The sequence below is a fragment of the Leptinotarsa decemlineata genome, unplaced genomic scaffold (assembly GCF_025532065.1).
Source record: "Leptinotarsa decemlineata unplaced genomic scaffold, Ldec_3_MD MMD2_tig00026307_RagTag_RagTag, whole genome shotgun sequence".
NCBI lineage: Eukaryota > Metazoa > Arthropoda > Insecta > Coleoptera > Chrysomelidae > Leptinotarsa > Leptinotarsa decemlineata.
This window is the reverse complement of record NW_027412681.1, coordinates 1,219,659-1,239,093: the sequence shown is the minus strand read 5'-3', so window position 1 is coordinate 1,239,093 and position 19,435 is coordinate 1,219,659. Positions and strand designations below refer to the sequence as shown.

General features: G+C 33.7%; 3 protein-coding genes and 1 long non-coding RNA gene across 5 annotated transcripts; 1 reads left to right on the top strand and 3 right to left on the bottom strand.

The window, feature by feature from the left end:
- Positions 1–589: 589 nt before the first annotated feature.
- On the bottom strand, positions 590–4,904 carry LOC141479846 (uncharacterized). Its single transcript, XM_023164330.2, has 2 exons — positions 3,877–4,904; positions 590–2,394 (listed from the first exon to the last, which is right to left on the bottom strand). Exons 1-2 carry the CDS (start codon positions 4,226–4,228, stop codon positions 1,388–1,390), a joined length of 1,359 nt encoding a protein of 452 aa, XP_023020098.2. The 5' UTR covers positions 4,229–4,904; the 3' UTR covers positions 590–1,387.
- On the top strand, positions 2,391–5,648 carry LOC141485032 (uncharacterized). The gene is made up of 2 exons (XR_012466973.1): positions 2,391–2,985; positions 3,046–5,648. It is a non-coding gene; the product is annotated as an uncharacterized lncRNA (long non-coding RNA).
- LOC111508724 (uncharacterized) lies at positions 5,549–9,961 on the bottom strand. The gene is made up of 2 exons (XM_023164327.2): positions 9,369–9,961; positions 5,549–7,890 (listed from the first exon to the last, which is right to left on the bottom strand). Exons 1-2 carry the CDS (start codon positions 9,718–9,720, stop codon positions 6,302–6,304), a joined length of 1,941 nt encoding a protein of 646 aa, XP_023020095.2. The 5' UTR covers positions 9,721–9,961; the 3' UTR covers positions 5,549–6,301.
- A 290-nt stretch (positions 9,962–10,251) lies between these two features.
- Positions 10,252–17,850, bottom strand: LOC111508723 (uncharacterized). 2 transcript variants are annotated; one of them, XM_074180894.1, is made up of 3 exons: positions 17,292–17,850; positions 16,463–16,521; positions 10,252–13,213 (listed from the first exon to the last, which is right to left on the bottom strand). In XM_074180894.1, exons 1-3 carry the CDS (start codon positions 17,641–17,643, stop codon positions 13,208–13,210), a joined length of 417 nt encoding a protein of 138 aa, XP_074036995.1. In that variant the 5' UTR covers positions 17,644–17,850; the 3' UTR covers positions 10,252–13,207. The 2 variants fall into 2 exon arrangements, with proteins under 2 accessions (XP_074036995.1, XP_023020094.2); XM_023164326.2 differs by having other exon boundaries at positions 10,256–16,521.
- Positions 17,851–19,435: the final 1,585 nt, after the last annotated feature.

Sequence of the window (19,435 nt, the reverse complement as noted above, 5' to 3'; positions counted from 1 at the left end):
CCTTCAAACTCAAATGCAGTAACACTGAAAATCTCGGCTGCGAAAGCTTTGACCAATTCAACACCTCTTTCCCGAAATAAAGTTTTTACTTGAACAAAAACTTTTATCTAAAGCTCAAAACCAAAAATGAAACTGATGATATTTTACAGTGAGGAACATGTTTTATTGAATTGTGTCAGATAAACAAATATTGCGAGGTGATGAACTGTATAAGGTCCAACAAACTTCGGAGCTAATTTGGTAGAAAAGTGATTCTTAGCATCGGAAATGCTATTTTAAATTATAATAATAACTGAAATATTTAGAATATGAGTTTTGGTTTGTCAGTATGCTTTTTCTCATGTGTTTTCAGATAAATATTGCTACTGAACAACTTTGAACAAATTTTACATTGAAACGGTTTTTTACCAGTATGAACGTTTTTATGTTTTTTCAAACAACCTGCTTGAATGTATGGTATGAATGTATGTCTGGGGCCATGTGCCCAATGCATCAGATTTATTTGGCATCCAGAGAAGAGCAATTAGGATTCTTGATAACCTTTATTACAGGCAAGACTGTAGAAGTAGCTTCATAAATAATAAAATACTTACACTTCCATCATTATATATATTGCAATGCCTGCTACATGTTAAAAAACATATAAGAGGTTATACTACACATAATGCAATCCACAGTTATAACACTTTAAATAATTCAAATCTGTATATCCAGAACCATAGAGTCAACAGAACCAGAACTGGCGTAAATTATTATGCTCCAAAAATGTATAATTCGCTTCCCCAAAATATCAAAAATCTACCTTTGAAGGAGTTCAAATACAGAATCAAAAATTTTTTAATTAAAAAAGCTTTTTATTCCTTAGATGAATATTTTAGTGATGGTTTTCGAGACATGTAATACCACTTAATCATATATATTTTAACTTGTTTTATATTTCTATTTCATAGTTAGTTTGTTTTATTTGCACAAATGTATGTATATCTATAGTAATTGTCCATTTAACCATTCAAGTTATCTGAATATTTTATATTTTGTATTTATAGATAAGCAATATCTGTTATGACCTGTGTAAACTTTGTATTAGCACCAAATATATACTACTACTACTACTACTATGCTTTGGGGCAGATTTTACACTTAAATGGTTTATCGCCGGTGTGAATTTTTTCATTTATTTTCAAATCACCCCCACGAATGAATGATTTAGGGCAGATTTTACACCTAAATGGTTTATCGCCAGTATGAATTCTTTCATGTGTTTTCAATTCACATCCACGAATGAATGATTTAGAGCAGATTTTACACTTGAATGTTCATCACCAGCATAAATTTTTTCATGTCTCTTCAAATCAGTACCATGAATGAATGATTTAGAGCAGATTTTTCACTTGAATGGTTTAACGCAAGTATGAATTTTTTCATGTGTTTTCAAACTACTTCGTTGACTGAACGATTTAGAGCAGATTTTACACTGAAACGGTTTTTCACCAGTATGAATGTTTTCATGTGCTTTCAAATGACTTCCATGAATGAATGATTTAGAGCAGATACTACACCGAAATGGTCGTTTGCCATTATGAATTCTTTCATGTGTTATCAAATTACCTCCTTGAATGAATGATTTAGAGCAGATTTTACACTTGAATGGTTTATCGCCAGTATGAATTCTTTCATGTGCTTTTAAACTACCTCCTTGAATGAATGATTTAGAGCAGATTTTACACTGAAATGGTTTATCGCCAGAATGAATTCTTTCATGTATTTTCAAATCACTTCTACGAATGAACGATTTAGAGCAAATTTTACACTGAAATGGTCTTTCGCCAGTATGAATTTTTTCATGTTCTTGTAAACCACCAGAATAAGAAAATAATTTATGGCATATTTTACACTGAAATGGCTTTTCACCTGTATGAATCTTTTCATGGCTTTTCAAATGACTGCATAGACGGAATGATTTGAAACAGATTTTACATTGAAAGGGTTTTTCGCCTGTATGAATTTTTTCATGATCTCTCAAATGAGAACGCTGAAAGAATGATTTAAAGCAGCTTTGACACTGAAAAGGCTTTGAGTCAATATGCTTTTTTGAAATACAACTTTTAACAGATGACACTGGGAGTTTCTCAGTATGCTTGTTCTCAACCATTTTTACATATTTTCCTTCATTCAAATTTTTTGAGCAATTTTCGTTTTCCTCATGAAAGCTACCCTCGCTAACTGAACTCAAATAGTTTCCAGAATTAAATTCATCAATATCCTCTTCGTGTTTAACATTCTTAATACCAAATGTGTTTCCATGCGGCGTTGATAACATATTTTTATCAGTAACCTCTTCTTCCTTCTTAACGACTGTTTCTTCCTGGGTTTCATGAAAAAAGATTCCTGATTCTGTAAAAAATACTAGTTTCATTAATAAAGAAGAGCAAATTACTCAACATCATTACACAATCAAATTTATGATTGAATATAAAACATGTATTACATATTTTCAAATCAAAACATGCGCAAATATTAGCCACTAATTTGTTTAGATTTTCTAGTTGAAATTGAACAACATTAACGATGCTCATTACATGGCAAACATTGAATAGATTCCTAAGAACTTGACTTCATTTTCACAAGTATTGATACTTTTAAAATAAGTTTTTCTCATTCTTTCTACCCGTTATGAAATTTTTTGCAATATACTATATCTGGATGCGTGTACAACTATTTAAATTTTCTATTGTTGTCATGTAATTTTACTGGTACATCAAGTTTATCATCAGTGGTGCTGTGCTGAACAACGAATGCAGAATTTACTTAATTATTCTTAAAGGACAAGTCTGAGTAGACGTAATTTTCTAGATAATACATATTATCACGTTTTTATAATTTTATAGGAATATCCTGTATAGCTATAGGGTTCCAAATTGAGAAACAAATTTGTGCAACAACCTCTATGGAAAAGCAATCTATACAATACAGACCAGTTTCAAGGTATTACTTCTCTTCAGTGCAAGAAACCGATCTGTAGGTGATCTACTAAAATAATTTCAGCATGGCCTAGCTGCTGAATGAACGAAAACATCTACGAGAAACATCTGGTTTCTTCTGGGAAACACGTGTTGGGTTTTTGTAAAACTCACAATGAAGTGTCTTTTGCATACGTTAGTTATGGATTTTCATCAAGTATCGGCCAACCCCATCATATATCTGCGAGACTAACCTCTGTTAGGTATCTTCCATAAGTGTAAGTTATAGGTAATTCAAAATCCAGCGTGCTATTAGCCGGAGAAGTAGTTTTTTTCCGGCAGACATTTGCAAGAACCTACTGTGTAGATAGTTGAGAGAGATGAATGTTTTTAAATTTTATTACAAAATATTTATTGTCTTATACGGATACAGTCTTGAGACACGTTTTGATTTCTGGTAACAGCACAATTATTACGGAGTTGTAATTATGATTAATTGATATTATATACTCCTCATTTATGAAGCCATAATGATTTGTTGAAATATCAATTTGCCAGTGTAGTTCATTATATTTTGTGGGGCACTCAAAGTCTACATTATATTTTTATAACTCAGAGGGTGAGTTTTTCATACAGAAGTTTCTCAAATATCTTGTGTAGACGAACGAATTCAATATTGCAATATTGCACACGATTTGATCTTTGAAAACTTTATTTTCAAAAATATCACGATATGAGATGTTGAAATCAAAGGAGTGACTCATTTCAAAGTGATGTGCACTTTGTTGTATTGCTGTTTCCCTATTTTTTTTTCATATACTGTTTGGTTTGTCTGGTTGTTAATAGACTTAATTATATTGTGAAAATTTTTTGATTTTAAATCTACAGGGAACTTTTACTATAACAAATATGTTACCTGAGTCAAAGTTATGTGGTTTCAAATCCAGAGTCGTATCAACACCTCTCGTAGCATGGCAGTTACATGATTGTAAAGCATCAGTGCTGAAAAAATCTGTTGGACTAAGCAAGCCGCCTTCGCACTCCTCACAATGTGATCCTTCTTTTACTTCTTCCAGACATCTTTCAGATTTCAGATCATGATAAACAATATCAATAACATCACTTTTGATCTGTTCTGGCCCAAATTCATTTTTTGAGGTAATTCCTGGGAGTGTATTAAATTTTTCTTCAGAGTTGTGGGTATCATTCTCATCACCAAAATATTCCACTTCCTGTTTAATTGGTCTTCCACATTCATCAGTAGCCATTATTAGGTTTCAAAGAATAATGTGGAATTGTTTATTCTTCTGTGACGTAGACAAGGTGAATTTGTTCTCACTGATTTCTTCGAATCTCCTATTGAACTTTAGTTTGTTGTAATTAGTATCTGGATAATTGAATTTTCCCACTATTCTAAAGAATTAAACTGATGTAAAGTAACACTAACATTGAGACCTTAATATGAAATACAGTGTTGCCAACTGGATGAACCATAAAGTCGCTACACATGAACAAAAATTCCGCTACCACCGTATAGAAGTAAACAACAACTAACCCAACTTGTTTTTTCCGTTGTGTATCTGCCAAACATACCTACAAAGTCGTAGGTTGTATGAGAGGAAAGGAGCAACCTTGAGCATGTCATAATGCACCTCTCCGGGATATTAATTATTACTCCGACTCCCACCCCGGAGTATGTTTGTGGATTTAAATCCTGGCTCTGTTTGCAGGTGGTGCAGTGGAAATCCCACTGAATCAACTGCAGAGAGATTCCATTATCATCATTAGAATCATGAGCTCACTCATGATTCACAAATTGATTGAAACACCAATATAAGAACATATATGTGTTATCGGGTTACTATTGTTTCAATTATGGATCGTTGGGCGCTAACTAGCTCTGAGAATTCAAGTGGAATACCAACATGACACATTAGGTTGTTTTTAATCAAACAGCGTGAACGCCAATTGTTTTCCTTTAACCTGTTCCTACCGTCAACTCTAAAACTCATTGTTGATATGATTCGCCAGAATTTAATGATTTGTGTCAGATGTCAAATTCAACAATATGAACAAACTGTTCAATTTTCTCTAACCTCAAAATCGGATTTTTGTACACAATATTTTGCCAAAATATTACAAACGTAATACCAGTGTACCAGAAGTATTTTTTTTGTATTCAAAATATGGACCAACAAGTGACTATTCTCACAACTGAAGTAATGTAACGTCAAATTCAGTTTCAAAACCAACCCAACGGTATGGGATATATGAGTATACACTGTGAGCAAGCGACTACACGTGACGGGAGCTGAGCGGGATGTTTGGCAATTTTCTTAGAACCTTCATACGCACCCCATTAATGATTCACGAATTAGATAAACACCAATATAAGAACACGTACATAATATGTGCTATCGAGTTACTATTGTTTCAATTATGGATCGTTGAGCGCCGATTGGCTCTGGGAATTCATGTGGAATATCAACACAATATATTAGGTTTTTGTTTTATCAAACAGCGTGAAAGCCATTTTCCAATTGTTTTCATTCAACCTATTGCTAGAATGAAATTTCGAAAGGAAGCCATTTATTATAATTAGGTTATTCCTTTATTTAGACAACAGGATACACATGTCCTACAATAATGTTATAGTTCTTCCAGTGAGATTAAACCGTTCATCTTTCAGGGTAGTTGTTTTCAATCAGAAACCTACCCCTAAAACTAAAAATCCTGTTCACGATGGTAATCAATAATAGTAAAAGTTGTGAAACAGTTTCAACTTTTAATGTACCACAAGGTTCGATTTTGGCACCAATTTTCCATTTGTTCTATGTTCATAGTAACCAAAATATGAATTTGATGAGTAATCACTTCTCATTTGAAAATGAACTTGCACTATTCTATTCATAAAAACTTAAAAAAAACATGAGAAATTTACCAGGTCAGTATAGTAGGTCAGTTCTGTTATTCAGTTGATCAAGAAACTTTGTATTGAAAAAATGGATGATTAAAAGCCTGGCAAAACATTAGAAGTAATATCCTTTTAATTTATTGGACAGAATTTTCAAAAATTTGTCACACCCTTATTAAAGAACATAACAGATATATTATATGACTTGTTCTTTTTCAACAATGTTTTATTTTACTGTCGCTGTTATAAATGAAATGATTTTTAATCATTATGAATTTTTTCATGCAATTTCAAATGATTTATTTTAATGAAAGATTCACAGCATATTTTACAGCGAAATATTTTTTTTGTCAGTATGCCTTTTTTCATGTATTTTCAGATACTCATTCTTACTGAACGACTTAGAACAAATTTTACATTGAAACGGTTATTCACTAGTATGAACTTTTTCATGTCTTTTCAAATCACTTTCACGAACGAATGATTTGGAGCAGATTTTACACTTGATAGGTTTATCGCCAGTATGAATTCTTTCATGTGCTTTCAAACTACCTCCTTGAATGAATGATTTAGAGCAGATTTTACACTGAAATGGTTTATCGCCAGAATGAATTCTTTCATGTATTTTCAAATCACTTCTACGAATGAATGATTTAGAGCAGATTTTACACAGAAATGGTCTTTCGCCAGTATGAATTTTTTCATGGCTTTTCAAATAACTTCCAAGATTGAATGATTTAGAGCAGATTTTACAATGAAATGTTTTATCGCCAGTATGAATTCTTTCATGTGCTGTTAGATCACCTCTACGAATGAATGATTTAGAGCAGATTTTACACTGAAATGATTTTTCACCAGTATGAACTTTGTCATGTACTTTCAATCTTTTTTTGTCAATGAACGTTTTATAGCAGACTTTACATTGAAAGGGTTTTTCGCCAGTATGAATTTTGTCATGCACTTTCAAACTTTTTTTCTCAATGAACGTTTTATAGCAGACTTTACATTGAAAGGGTTTTTCGCCAGTGTGAATTTTTTCGTGGATTTTCAAATTACCATTTTGAGAGAAAGATTTAGAGCAGATTTTACACTGATAGGGTTTTTCACCAGTATGAATTCTTTCATGCGATTTCAATGTACATTTCTCAATGAAGTTTTTGAAACAGACTTTACATTGAAAGGGTTTTTCGCCAGTATGACTTCTGTCATGCACTTCCAAATTTCTTTTAGCAGCGAACGTTTTATAGCAGATTTTACATTGAAATGGTTTTTCGCCAGTGTGAATTTTTTGATGGCTTTTCAAATTACCATTTTGAGAGAAAGATTTAGAGCAAATTTTACACTGAAAGGGTTTTTCACCAGTATGAATTCTTTCATGCATCTTCAATGTACATTTCTCAATGAAGAATTTGAAACAGACTTTACATTGAAAGGGTTTTTCGCCAGTATGAATTTTGTCATGCACTTTCAACCTTTTTTCGTCAATGAACGTTTTATAGCAGACTTTACATTGAAAGGGTTTTTCGCCAGTGTGAATTTTTTCGTGGCTTTTCAAATTACCATTTTGAGAGAAATATTTAGAGCAGATTTTACACTGAAATGGAAATTTGCCAGTGTGAATTATTTCATGCTTTTTCAAACTATTATTTTGAATGAATGATTTAAAGCAGATTTTACACTGAAATGAGTCAATAGTCTTTTTTGAAATACTACTATCAATAGATGACACTGGAAATTTCTCAGTATACTTGTTTCCAACCAATTTCTCATTGTTTCCTTCATTCAAATTTTTTGAGCAATGTTCGTTTCTACTCTCTCTAACTGAACTCAAACAGTTTCCTGAACTAAATTCATCAATCTTCCCCGTTATATGTACCATTTCATGTTCAACAGAATGAACATTTTTGATAGCAAATAGTTTTTCATGTGGCGTTGATGATATATATTCACTGATAACCTCCTCTTCCTTCCCAATAACTGTTTCTTCATGGGTTTCATGGAAAAAGATTCTTGAATCTGTAAAAAATGCTGGTTCCATGAATAAAGAAGAGCAAATTACTCAACATCATTACACACTCATATTTTCGATTGAATATGATACATGTAGGTATTATTTTCGAATCAAAACATGTGCTAATATCAAATCCGAGATTTTTTAGATTTTCTGTTTGAAATTGAACAATATTTACGAAGTTTACTGCAGGACAAACATTGAACAGATTCCTAAGAACTTGACTTGATTTTCACTAGTATTGATACTATAAAAAAATAATTTTTTCACACTCTTAGAGCTGTTATGAAATTGTTTCCATTGTGCTTTATCTGGATTTATGTTGATGAATCAACATCTAACTATTTAAATTTTCTGTTATACAACTTTGCTGGTACATCAATTGCTCATTAGAAATGGAGGCACATCAATGGTCACTCCAGGCTTTAAAACATCCTGGTTCTAAATGATTATTCAATTTACTCATCAAAAATACTTGCTTGTCTGACGTTGAATCAGGAAACATGTTTACTTACAAATGGTATAACGCCATTCTGGGAAACTCCCACCAATACTTTATAAGTACATGCATGCTTATAATTGCTGTAAGTTTGGTTCTTCATGTTCATATCCTTTGGATTTGTAATTTTTACCTCTGTACAGTCAATTATAAGCCTGCAGTTGGTAAATGATGAGAAATAATTAGGGAGACTTGTTATAATTATACATCTCGATGGGAGTTTCCACATGAACTCACTGTTAAGTGTTTTATGTATAAGGAGAACCCAAGTGGAAAAAATATTTGTAATAGTTGTTGGGCTTCTCAACTTCATGAGAGTTATTAGTATTTTTATATATTTTTGTAGGCAGATAATCATGGACAAGGACACAATCATCAGGGACAAAGACACACTCATTGCACTTTTACCTGGAAAAATCATACTCCTAGAAAATAACCCATCTTTAAAGTGCACAGAAGCATCAACTAAACAACCTGATCACAAAAAAAAGCCCAAAGTAACTCAAATCTCCCTAATGATACAAAAAAAGACCAAAGTAAAAACAACCGAACGGAAGGCTCATTGTGCGAAATTTTCAATTATTGATAACTCAAAAACTAATTGCCATGAAAAATTTTGAATTTTCAATATTCTTTATAGGTACAATCAGCAAAAGAGAAATTATAAAAATCTCAAAGGTCATGGTGCAAAATTATTTTTCTATTGGTCCATTTCATATGGAAAGCCCTAGTCTGTCTTTGGATATACAATTTTTTCATGGCTGATAACTAGGGCCTTGTCCAAAAATAATCATTTTCGTAGAATACTTTTCCTGTCTATAATTTCTGTCAAATTGAAATTAAAGGAATGACTCATCTCAAAAGTTATGTGCACCGCTCATCTTTTTTTTTTTTCAAATTCTGTTTGGTTTGTCTGGTTGTTGAATAGACTGAATTAGATACATTGTAATCTGCAAAAAACATTAATTATAACAAATATGTTACCTGAGCCCAAGTTAAGTGGTTTCAAATCCAGAGTCATATCAACACCTCTCATTGCATGGCAGTTACATGATTGTAAAGTATCTGTGCTGAAAAAATCTGTTGGACTAAGCAAGCCGCCTCCACACTCATCACAATGTTGGTCTTCTTTCACTTCTTCCAGACAACTTTCAGATTTCAGATTATGATAAACAATATCAATAACATCACTTTTGATCTGTTCTGGCCCAAATTCATTTTTTGAAGTAATTCCTGGGAGTGTATTAAATTTTTCTTCAGAGTTGTGGGTATCATTCTCATCACCAAGATATTCCACTTCCTGTTTAATTGGTTTTCCACATTGATCAGTAGCCATTATCAAGTTTCAAAGGAAGATAAACATGGAATTGGTAATTCTTCTGGACAAGGTGAATTTGTTTTCACTGATACCTCCGACTAAGATTCAGTTTGTAGTAATAAGTGTTTTTAAATATTGTTTCCCCACTATTCTAAAGAATTAAATTGATGTAAAGTAAAACCAACATTAAGGCCGTGACCGAGATGGATAGAATATCAATATCAAGCACAGACCATGTACCCTAGACGGTTCACGGCAATGCTAAACAACAGAGACGGAAAAAAGCGCCATCTGAAGATTTGTATCAGTACCATTGTGACGGACGCGAGATATTCTAATGTTGTATATAGTTGGGATATTCATTTTATTCAAATGTTTTTTGGAAATTTTAGCGTATTGTTTAGAGTTTCACACTACATTTTATATTGAGTGTTGTGTGGACTTTAAACAATACGCTGAAATTAACCACTGCTTAATGTTGCAGGGCAATAAGGTTTAAAAAAAAAACAGCTGAATTATTATAGATTTTTTATTCAGAACATTTCAACATTAAACATTTCGTGTGATTATATGTTCAGGTCGCTTAGAATTCTTTTTCTTTATTCTGTTCAAACGAATTTTATTGGCTTGTAATTTAATTACATTTGTACCTGTATACAGTTTCGACTTTCCCTGTATAATTTGATTTACACGCTTGCACTAATTATCTGTGATAGTTGTTATGGTGAATTTTATAACAAATTGAATTATATTATTTTTATGTTCCTTCGTTGCAAGATAAGAATTCACAGCTAACCTTGCCTCTTATTGTATTTTCAATTATAAGAATTGAATGTTTGGAGTATGGTTGTTTGCACATACACGTTGCATGTAGACGACGCCGAGCTCCCGATCCATGGAAGACGAGAGGAGAGCCGTGTCATCGGCGTATAGGGATATCTTCACACGCTCCGGCCTCGGAAGGTCAATGGTGTAAAGTGAATACAATGTCGCAGAGAATGTCAAGATGTGGAAAGTCATCTTTGTTTCAAGCAGCTTGGAGCCCAGCTCCCTTACCCTTGGAACTAACGCTTGTTACAAGGACGAGGAGCGGGTCAGTGTCAAGATGTCGATAGTCATCTTCATCAGGTTGGAAACTTTTCCCTTACCCTTTCAACTGTCTCTCGTCAGGAGGACGAGTGGTTCATAGTGTCAAGATGTTCAGAAGGTCATCTTCATTTCTTTCAGGTTTGGAGTCCAGCTCCCCTATCCTTTCGGCTGATTGTTGGTCTCGAGAAGGACCAATGGGTTCATGACTGATTGATGACGGCACGAAGTCCTTAGACATCAGTGTCGCCCTTCACGGGATAGTGTCAAGATGTGACGAGTCATCCTGATTTCGTCCAGGTTTGGAGACCAGCTCCCCTACCCTTTTGGCTGATTGTTGGCCTTGAGAGGGGCCAATGGTTACACAACTGATAGATGACGGCATGAAGTCCTTAGACATCAGTGCCGCCCTTCACGGGATACCCCTACCTGGCTGGGGTGGGATGGATGAAAAAGTTATTCATCCTTTAACGGGGGACATGAGGGCCTCATTCGACAGAGTGTCGGGGCCTTCTATATCGGGAGGGGTCGCCTACAGCATAATCTGTGGCTTCCCTAACTAACGGGTTTTCATGAGTTTCCGTTTTTTCGAAAACTCTCTCATTCCTCAACTGAATGGACTGCCGAATGGAAGGCAGCTGCAAATCTCTGCGGATGGCTTCATTACGCACGAACCAAGGAGCATTCACAATCATCCTAATTAACTTATTTTGCAACCTTTCCAAAATGGAAATGTTGGACGGAGCCGCTTGTCCCCAGACACCTGAAGCGTACGTGATGACAGGCTTGAACATCGTGTTGTAGATCGTAATTTTGTTCTTTAAACTCATTTTGGATTTTCTATTGATCAGAGGGTACAGACTGGCTATCCGACCCTCGATCTTAGATTTAACGTACATAATGTGCGGGTTCCAAGTGAGCCTACGGTCTATTAAAAGGCCGAGGTACTTTACCCGCGCTTGCCAGTCAATCTCCCTTCCAGAGATTCTCACTTTTCGTGTCAAGATGTGAGCGAACTAAAGCTTTATATAATAGGATCAAGGTAGAAGGTGCGGCCCCCCACCACGTCCGACATAGTGACCTCATTAGATTTATTCCCTTTTGTGCTTTTACACAAATCAAATTTATGTGTGGGCGCTATGATAGCTGATGATGGAAAATTATGCCCTACTACTACAGTTGACATATAAATTCATCAGATTATTCGATTCTGAGTCATATCAGTTAATAATCTCGAATGGATGTTACAGAAGAGTTGAGTATTATCTAGGAAAGAAGGGGGTTACAAATGACTTAATGCGCCTCAATGGAAGCAGAAGCCATCAATATAGAGAGAGAAGGGTTACAAATAATAAAGCACACCTTTATAATTTCAAAATTTTTAATTTAAAAACGAATCATTATAGGATGCTCCTAATATTAAGTGTAATTACGAAAAATTTACTTTTTGTGGTTTCGCATTGGCTAAACTGTGATAATTTCAAGTTTTATTTAGTGTTCAATATTGATCATTGATGAATTTATCATTTCCAGTTTTGACAGGCAATATGAGGTAAATTTCAAGGGCTGTGGACAGATTTTCAAACACAAATTGATTTATTAGTATGCAAGTAGTTAAAAATATCCAACGGTATGGGATATATGGGTATACAATGTGAGCAAGCGACTGCACGTGACGGGAGCTGAGCGGGATGTTTGGCAATTTTCTTAGAACCTCCATACGCACCCCATTAATGATTCAAGAATTAGAGAAACACAAATATAAGAACACGAACATAATATGTGCTATCGAGTTACTATTGTTTCAATTATAGACCGTTTGGCGCCGATTAGCTCATGTGGAATATCAACACAATACATTTGGTTTTTTTTTTTGGAAATGGCGTGAACGCCATTTTCCAACTGTTTTCATTCCAGCTATTGCTAGAATGAAATTTCGGAAGGAAGCCATTTAAGAATCGGTGCAATAACTCACACAATTTCAAAAGTATTTTCGAAATCGATTGTAACGAATCACTAGTGGTCGGTTTCAGAAGGCATCCTCGCAATAGATCGGTCCTCAAGTGGACCGATGGCTATTGGTGGGAAAATATGAACTGTGCACATACCTGGAGTAATCTATTTGGGGAGGGGGCAAAAAGGGCACCTCTAAGGCAGATTTCTTTTCTTACAACTTTGAAATTGTTTTGTCTCAATAATTAGGTACTATTGGTGATCAACAACTAAATACGACGCATTGCCGCTATTTAGTTCGTGCTGGCCTTTTATTTAGGTAGGTAAAACTTACTTAGGTGATTTATTGTAATTAGGTTACCCTTTTATTTAGACAACAGAATAGGCACCTTCTACAATAATGTTATGATTCTTCCATTGAAATTAAACCGTTCATCCTTCACCGTAGTTGTTTTCAATCAGAAACCTACCCCTAAAACCAAAAATCCTGTTCACGATGGTAATCAATAATAGTAAAAGTTGTGAAACAGTTTCAACTTTTGATGTACCACAAGGTTCGATTTTGGCACCAATTTTCCATTTGCTCTATGCTCACAGTAATCAAAATATGAATTTGATGAGTAATCACTTCTCATTTGAAAATGAACTTGCACTATTCTATTCATAAAAACTTAAAAAAAACATGAGAAATTTACCAGGTCAGTATAGTAGGTCAGTTCTGTTATTCAGTTGATCAAGAAACTCTGTATTGAAAAAATGGTTGATTAAAAGCCTGGCAAAACATTAGAAGTAATAACCTTTTAATTTATTGGACGGAATTTTCGAAAATTTGTCACACCCTTATTAAAGAACATAACAGATATATTATATGACTTATTCTTTTTCAACAATGTTTTATTTTACTGTCGCTGTTATAAATGAAATGGTTTTTAGTCATTATGAATTTTTTCATGCAATTTCAAATGATTTTTTTTAATGAAAGATTCAGAGCATATTTTACAGCGAAATATTTTTTGTCAGTATGCTTTTTTTCATGTATTTTCAGATACTTATTCTTACTGAACGACTTGAAACACATTTTACATTGAAACGGTTTTTCACTAATATGAACTTTTTCATGTCTTTTCAAATCACTTTCACGAAGGAATGATTTGGAGCTGATTTTACACATGAATGGTTTATCGCCAGTATGAATTTTTTCATGTGCTTTCAAAGTACTACTATGACGGAATGATTTAGAGCAGATTTTACACTGAAATGATTCTTCACCAGTATGAACTTTCTCATGGGATTTCAAATGACAATTTCGAATGAAAGATTCAGAACAAATTTTACATTAAAACGGTTTTACACCAGTATGAACTTTTTCATGTCTTTTCAAATCACTTTCACGAACGAATGATTTGGAGCACATTTTACATATGAATGGTTTATCGCCAGTATGAATTTTTTCATGTGCTTTCAAAGTACTACTATGACGGAATGATTTAGAGCAGATTTTACACTGAAATGATTCTTCACCAGTATGAACTTTCTCATGGGATTTCAAATGACAATTTCGAATGAAAGATTCAGAACAAATTTGACATTGAAACGGTTTTACACCAGTATGAACTTTTTCATGTCTTTTCAAATCACTTTCACGAACGAATGATTTGGAGCAGATTTTACACATGAATGGTTTATCGCCAGTATGAATTTTTTCATGTGCTTTCAAAGTACTACTATGACGGAATGATTTAGAGCAGATTTTACACTGAAATGATTCTTCACCAGTATGAACTTTCTCATGGGATTTCAAATGACAATTTCGAATGAAAGATTCAGAACAAATTTTACATTGAAACGGTTTTACACCAGTATGAACTTTTTCATGTCTTTTCAAATCACTTTCACGAACGAATGATTTGGAGCAGATTTTACATATGAATGGTTTATCGCCAGTATGAATTTTTTCATGTGCTTTCAAAGTACTACTATGACGGAATGATTTAGAGCAGATTTTACACTGAAATGATTCTTCACCAGTATGAACTTTCTCATGGGATTTCAAATGACAATTTCGAATGAAAGATTCAGAACAAATTTCACATTGAAACGGTTTTACACCAGTATGAGCTTTTTCATGTCTTTTCAAATCACTTTCACGAACGAATGATTTGGAGCAGATTTTACATATGAATGGTTTATCGCCAGTATGAATTTTTTCATGTGCTTTCAAAGTACTACTATGACGGAATGATTTAGAGCAGATTTTACACTGAAATGATTCTTCACCAGTATGAACTTTCTCATGGGATTTCAAATGACAATTTCGAATGAAAGATTCAGAACAAATTTCACATTGAAACGGTTTTACACCAGTATGAACTTTTTCATGTCTTTTCAAATCACTTTCACGAAGGAATGATTTGGAGCAGATTTTACACATGAATGGTTTATCGCCAGTATGAATTTTTTCATGTGCTTTCAAAGTACTACTATGACGGAACGATTTAGAGCAGATTTTACACTGAAATGATTCTTCACCAGTATGAACTTTCTCATGGGATTTCAAATGACAATTTCGAATGAAAGATTCAGAACAAATTTTACATTGAAACGGTTTTACACCAGTATGAACTTTTTCATGTCTTTTCAAATCACTTTCACGAACGAATGATTTGAAGCAGATTTTACACTTGAATGGTTTATCGCCAGTATGAATTTTTTCATGGGATTTCAAAGTACTGTTTTGAATGAATGATTTAGAGCAGATTTTACACTGAAATGGTCTTTCGCCAGTATGAACTTTCTCATGGTATTTCAAATTACTATTATGAACGAAAGTTTTAGAGCAGATTTTACAGTGAAAAGGTTTTTCACCAGTATGAATTCTTTCGTGCAATTTCAATTTATATTTCTGAATGAAGAATTTGAAACAGACCTTACATTGAAAGGGTTTTTCGCCAGTATGAATTTTGTCATGCACTTTCAAACGTCTTTTCTCAGTGAACGTTTTATAGCAAACTTTACATTGAAATGGTTTTTCGCCAGTGTGTATTTTTGCGTGGCTTTTCAAATTACAATTTTGAGAGAAAGATTTAGAGCAGATTTTACACTGAAATGGAAGTTTGCCAGTATGAATTATTTCATGGTGTTTCAAATTACAATTTTGAGTGAATGATTTAGAGCAGATTTTACACTGAAATGGTCTTTCCCCAGTATGAACTTTCTCATGGGATTTCAAATGACCCTTTTGAATGAAAGATTTAGAGCAGATTTTACACTGAAAAGGTTTTTCACCAGTATGAATTTTTACATGAGTTTTCAAATCACTTTTTTGAATGAATGATTTTGAGCAGACTCCACACTGAAATGGTCTTTCGCCAGTATGAATTCTTACATGCCTCGTTAAATGACCAGAATGATGGCATAATTTAGAGCAGATTTTACAATAAAATGAGTCAATATTCTTTTTTGAAATACTACTTTCAATAGATGACACTGGAAGTTTCTCAGTATGCTTGTTTTCAACCAATTTCGCATTGATTCCTTCACTTTTTGAGCAACTTTCGTTTTTCTCATGAATTCTACTCTCTCTAACTGAATTCAAACAGTTTCCAGAACTAAATTCATCAATCTTCCCCGTTATATGTACCATTTCATGTTCAACAGAATGAACATTTTTGATAGCAAATAGTTTTTCATGTGGCGTTGATGATATATATTCACTGATTACCTCCTCTTCCTTCCCAATAACTATTTCTTCATGGGTTTCATGCAAAAAGATTCCTGAATCTGTAAAAAATACTGGTTCCATGAATAAAGAAGAGCAAATTACTCAACATCATTACACACTCATATTTTCGATTGAATATGATACATGTATTATTTTCGAATCAAAACATGTGCAAATATCAAATTAGAGATTTTTTTAGATTTTCTGTTTGAAATTGAACAATATTAACGAAGTTTACTGCAGGACAAACATTGAACAGATTCCTAAGAACTTGACTTGATTTTCACTAGTACTGATACTATAAAAAAATATTTTTTTTACATTCTTTCTAGCTGTTATGAAATTGTTCCCATTGTGCTTTATCTAGATTCATGTTGATGAATTAACATCTAACTATTTAAATTTTCTGTTATATAACTTTGCTGGTATATCAAGTTTATCATCAGTGGCATTCGTGTCGAACCACGAATGCAGGGTTGGACTCAATTATTCTTCAAGGACAAGTCTTAGAAGTGAGAATGGACATTTCTCTGCAGTGGGACACAAGGTAGTCGATGTTGAAGCTTAGCTTGACAACTAACTACTTTTTGGAACCTTGTTCAACTTTGATACTCATGGACTGAATCTACAGTGTCTTCATTTCAAAACTTCCCACCCTTAGTACTTCATTTAGCAGGGCAGACGTAAGCAGATTCCTGAAGTCTTTCAAAGGCTTCAGAAATCTGCTTATAACCTCAATGTTGAGCATATTTTGAGGGATTCTGTTATAGACTAAATTAGGTACATTGTAAAATCTACAAAAAAACATTTACTATAACAAATATGTTACCTGAGCCAAAGTTAAGTGGTTTAAAATCCTGAGTCATATCAACACCTCTCATAGCATGGCAGTTACATGATTGTAAAGTATCGGTGCTGAAAAAATCTGTTAGACTAAGCAAGCCGCGTCCACACTTCTCACAATGTGGGTCTTCTTTTACTTCTTCCAGACAACTTTCAGATTTCAGATTATGATAAACAATATCAATAACATCACTTTTGATATGTTCTGTCCCAAATTTATTCTTTGAGGTAATTCCTCGGAGTGTATTAAATTTTTCTTCAGAGTTGTGTGTATCATTCTCATCACCAAAATATTCCACTTCCTGTTTAATTGGTCTCCCACGTTTATGGGTAGTCATTATCAAGTTTCAGAAAAAGATAAACTTGAAATAGTTTACTCTTTTGTGACGGGGACAAGGTGAAATTGTTTTCAACGATATCTCCGACTGAGATTCAGTTTGTAATAATTAGTGTCTGTATAATTTTCCTACTATTCTAAATAATTAAACTGATGTAAAGTAAAACCAATATTATAACCATGACTGACATGGAATATCAAAGTTGAACGTTTGTTTTTGTTTCGTGTTTTTTTGACAGTTGACAAGTTGAGTCATATCAGCGCTGCTAACTAAATCTTAGTGTGAAACCATGGAAATGCTTCTAAGACTAAATATTCAAAAAATTGAAGTCCACCAGATACTCGTTAGGACAACAAGAGAATTGTTCCGAATTCTTGGGGTTCTTGTTGAATACTCTTCGTGAGCAAAACAATAGCAAAATCAATACTCCTGACCGCTCCGGACTGAATGATTCCGTACTGCCCATCTCGTCTTGTGTTTGTAAATCTTTTGCTGGAAAAATCCTCACTTGTTTACTTTGTGGTAAATGTTCAAGAAGTACCGAAAACTTATGTGAATTTCTGGAACTTCATCTAGCTTTTCCTGATATGACTAATAACCAGTCCGTGCAAAGCTTATTGTTAAATCATCTGAAAATGGAATTTTTAACAGGTAATAATCGACTGTATTGTCAAACATGCGCCAAACTAACTGACTGTTATAAGGAAACAAGTATAGTGAGGCACCAGTCAATCTAATAATAACACTGATGATTTTCAAACAAGACTCAACCTCTAACGGAAGCAAGAAACTCTTTGGAAGGTTCGAAATAGATGAACATTTCAATCCAGCAGACCACTATTATAATATTCATGCAGTCATTGTTCACTGTGGTTCTGGCGTTGAATTTGGTCATTATTACTCCTTGGTCAAAGACGAAACGGACTGGTTTAAGTTTGACGATAGTCGTATCACGAAGTGTTCTGGCGATGCGTTGAATTTATTGGAGCCTCTGGAGACACCCTACATTTTGTTTTATAAGAGAGAGGATATTGTTAGATCAATATCTTCAGATGATGTGGTGCTGCAGGTTTTTCCGGGTTTTCCTGCAGCTGAAAAAGCAAATGCGCCACTGGAATCAATGAAGTCGCCCCGGAGCGACAAATAATTTTTATTGTTGTTTTTATTTTATTCTTATCGTTGTTTTAATAAAAATTTCCGAAAAATTGTGAAAACTATTTTGTATTATTCAGTGGTAGTAATATATGAGACACGAGCTGTTACTATTGAACAAATCTTATTTCTTCTCTCAGTATCGTATGTGCAGTAGAGCCGCAGTGAAATTATTCGAGTTTCAGACACACTACTGTTTGGTTGGTTGTTTTTTATGTTGATTAGTCAATGCATTTTCAGGATGAAATTGCAAAAAAAAGTCTGCACAAGGAAAAAAACAAAATCATATTTCATCGGAGCAACGCACTGTGCCAAAAGGCAATGAATACATTAGACAAATTGAACGAGATGTGTTTTATTTTCCACATCCACCATTCTCTCTACATCTAGCTTCCAGTGACTATACTGGTTTGTCAATAAAGTTTGTATTGAACAAGTTGTGGATGAAAAGTATGGCAAAACTTTAGAAATAATATCCTTTTAATTTATTGGATGAAATTTCCAAAATCTGTCACACCTTTATTGAAGTTATATGGGTTATTCTTTTTCAACAATGTTCAATTTCACTCTTAGAAAGGAAATGATTTTTATCCATTATATTAGTGTGCAATTTTAAATTATTTTTCCCCATGAAATATTT

Coding starts and splice junctions, on each gene's coding strand:
- LOC111508723 (XM_023164326.2), bottom strand. CDS start 17,643: ATGACTACCCATAAACGTGGGAGACCAATTAAACAGGAAGTGGAATAT. Junction 16,522..17,291: donor ACCACTTAACTTTGGCTCAG/GTAACATATTTG, acceptor TATTTTTTACAG/ATTCAGGAATCTTTTTGCAT.
- LOC141479846 (XM_023164330.2), bottom strand. CDS start 4,228: ATGGCTACTGATGAATGTGGAAGACCAATTAAACAGGAAGTGGAATAT. Junction 2,395..3,876: donor ACCACATAACTTTGACTCAG/GTAACATATTTG, acceptor TATTTTTTACAG/AATCAGGAATCTTTTTTCAT.
- LOC111508724 (XM_023164327.2), bottom strand. CDS start 9,720: ATGGCTACTGATCAATGTGGAAAACCAATTAAACAGGAAGTGGAATAT. Junction 7,891..9,368: donor ACCACTTAACTTGGGCTCAG/GTAACATATTTG, acceptor CATTTTTTACAG/ATTCAAGAATCTTTTTCCAT.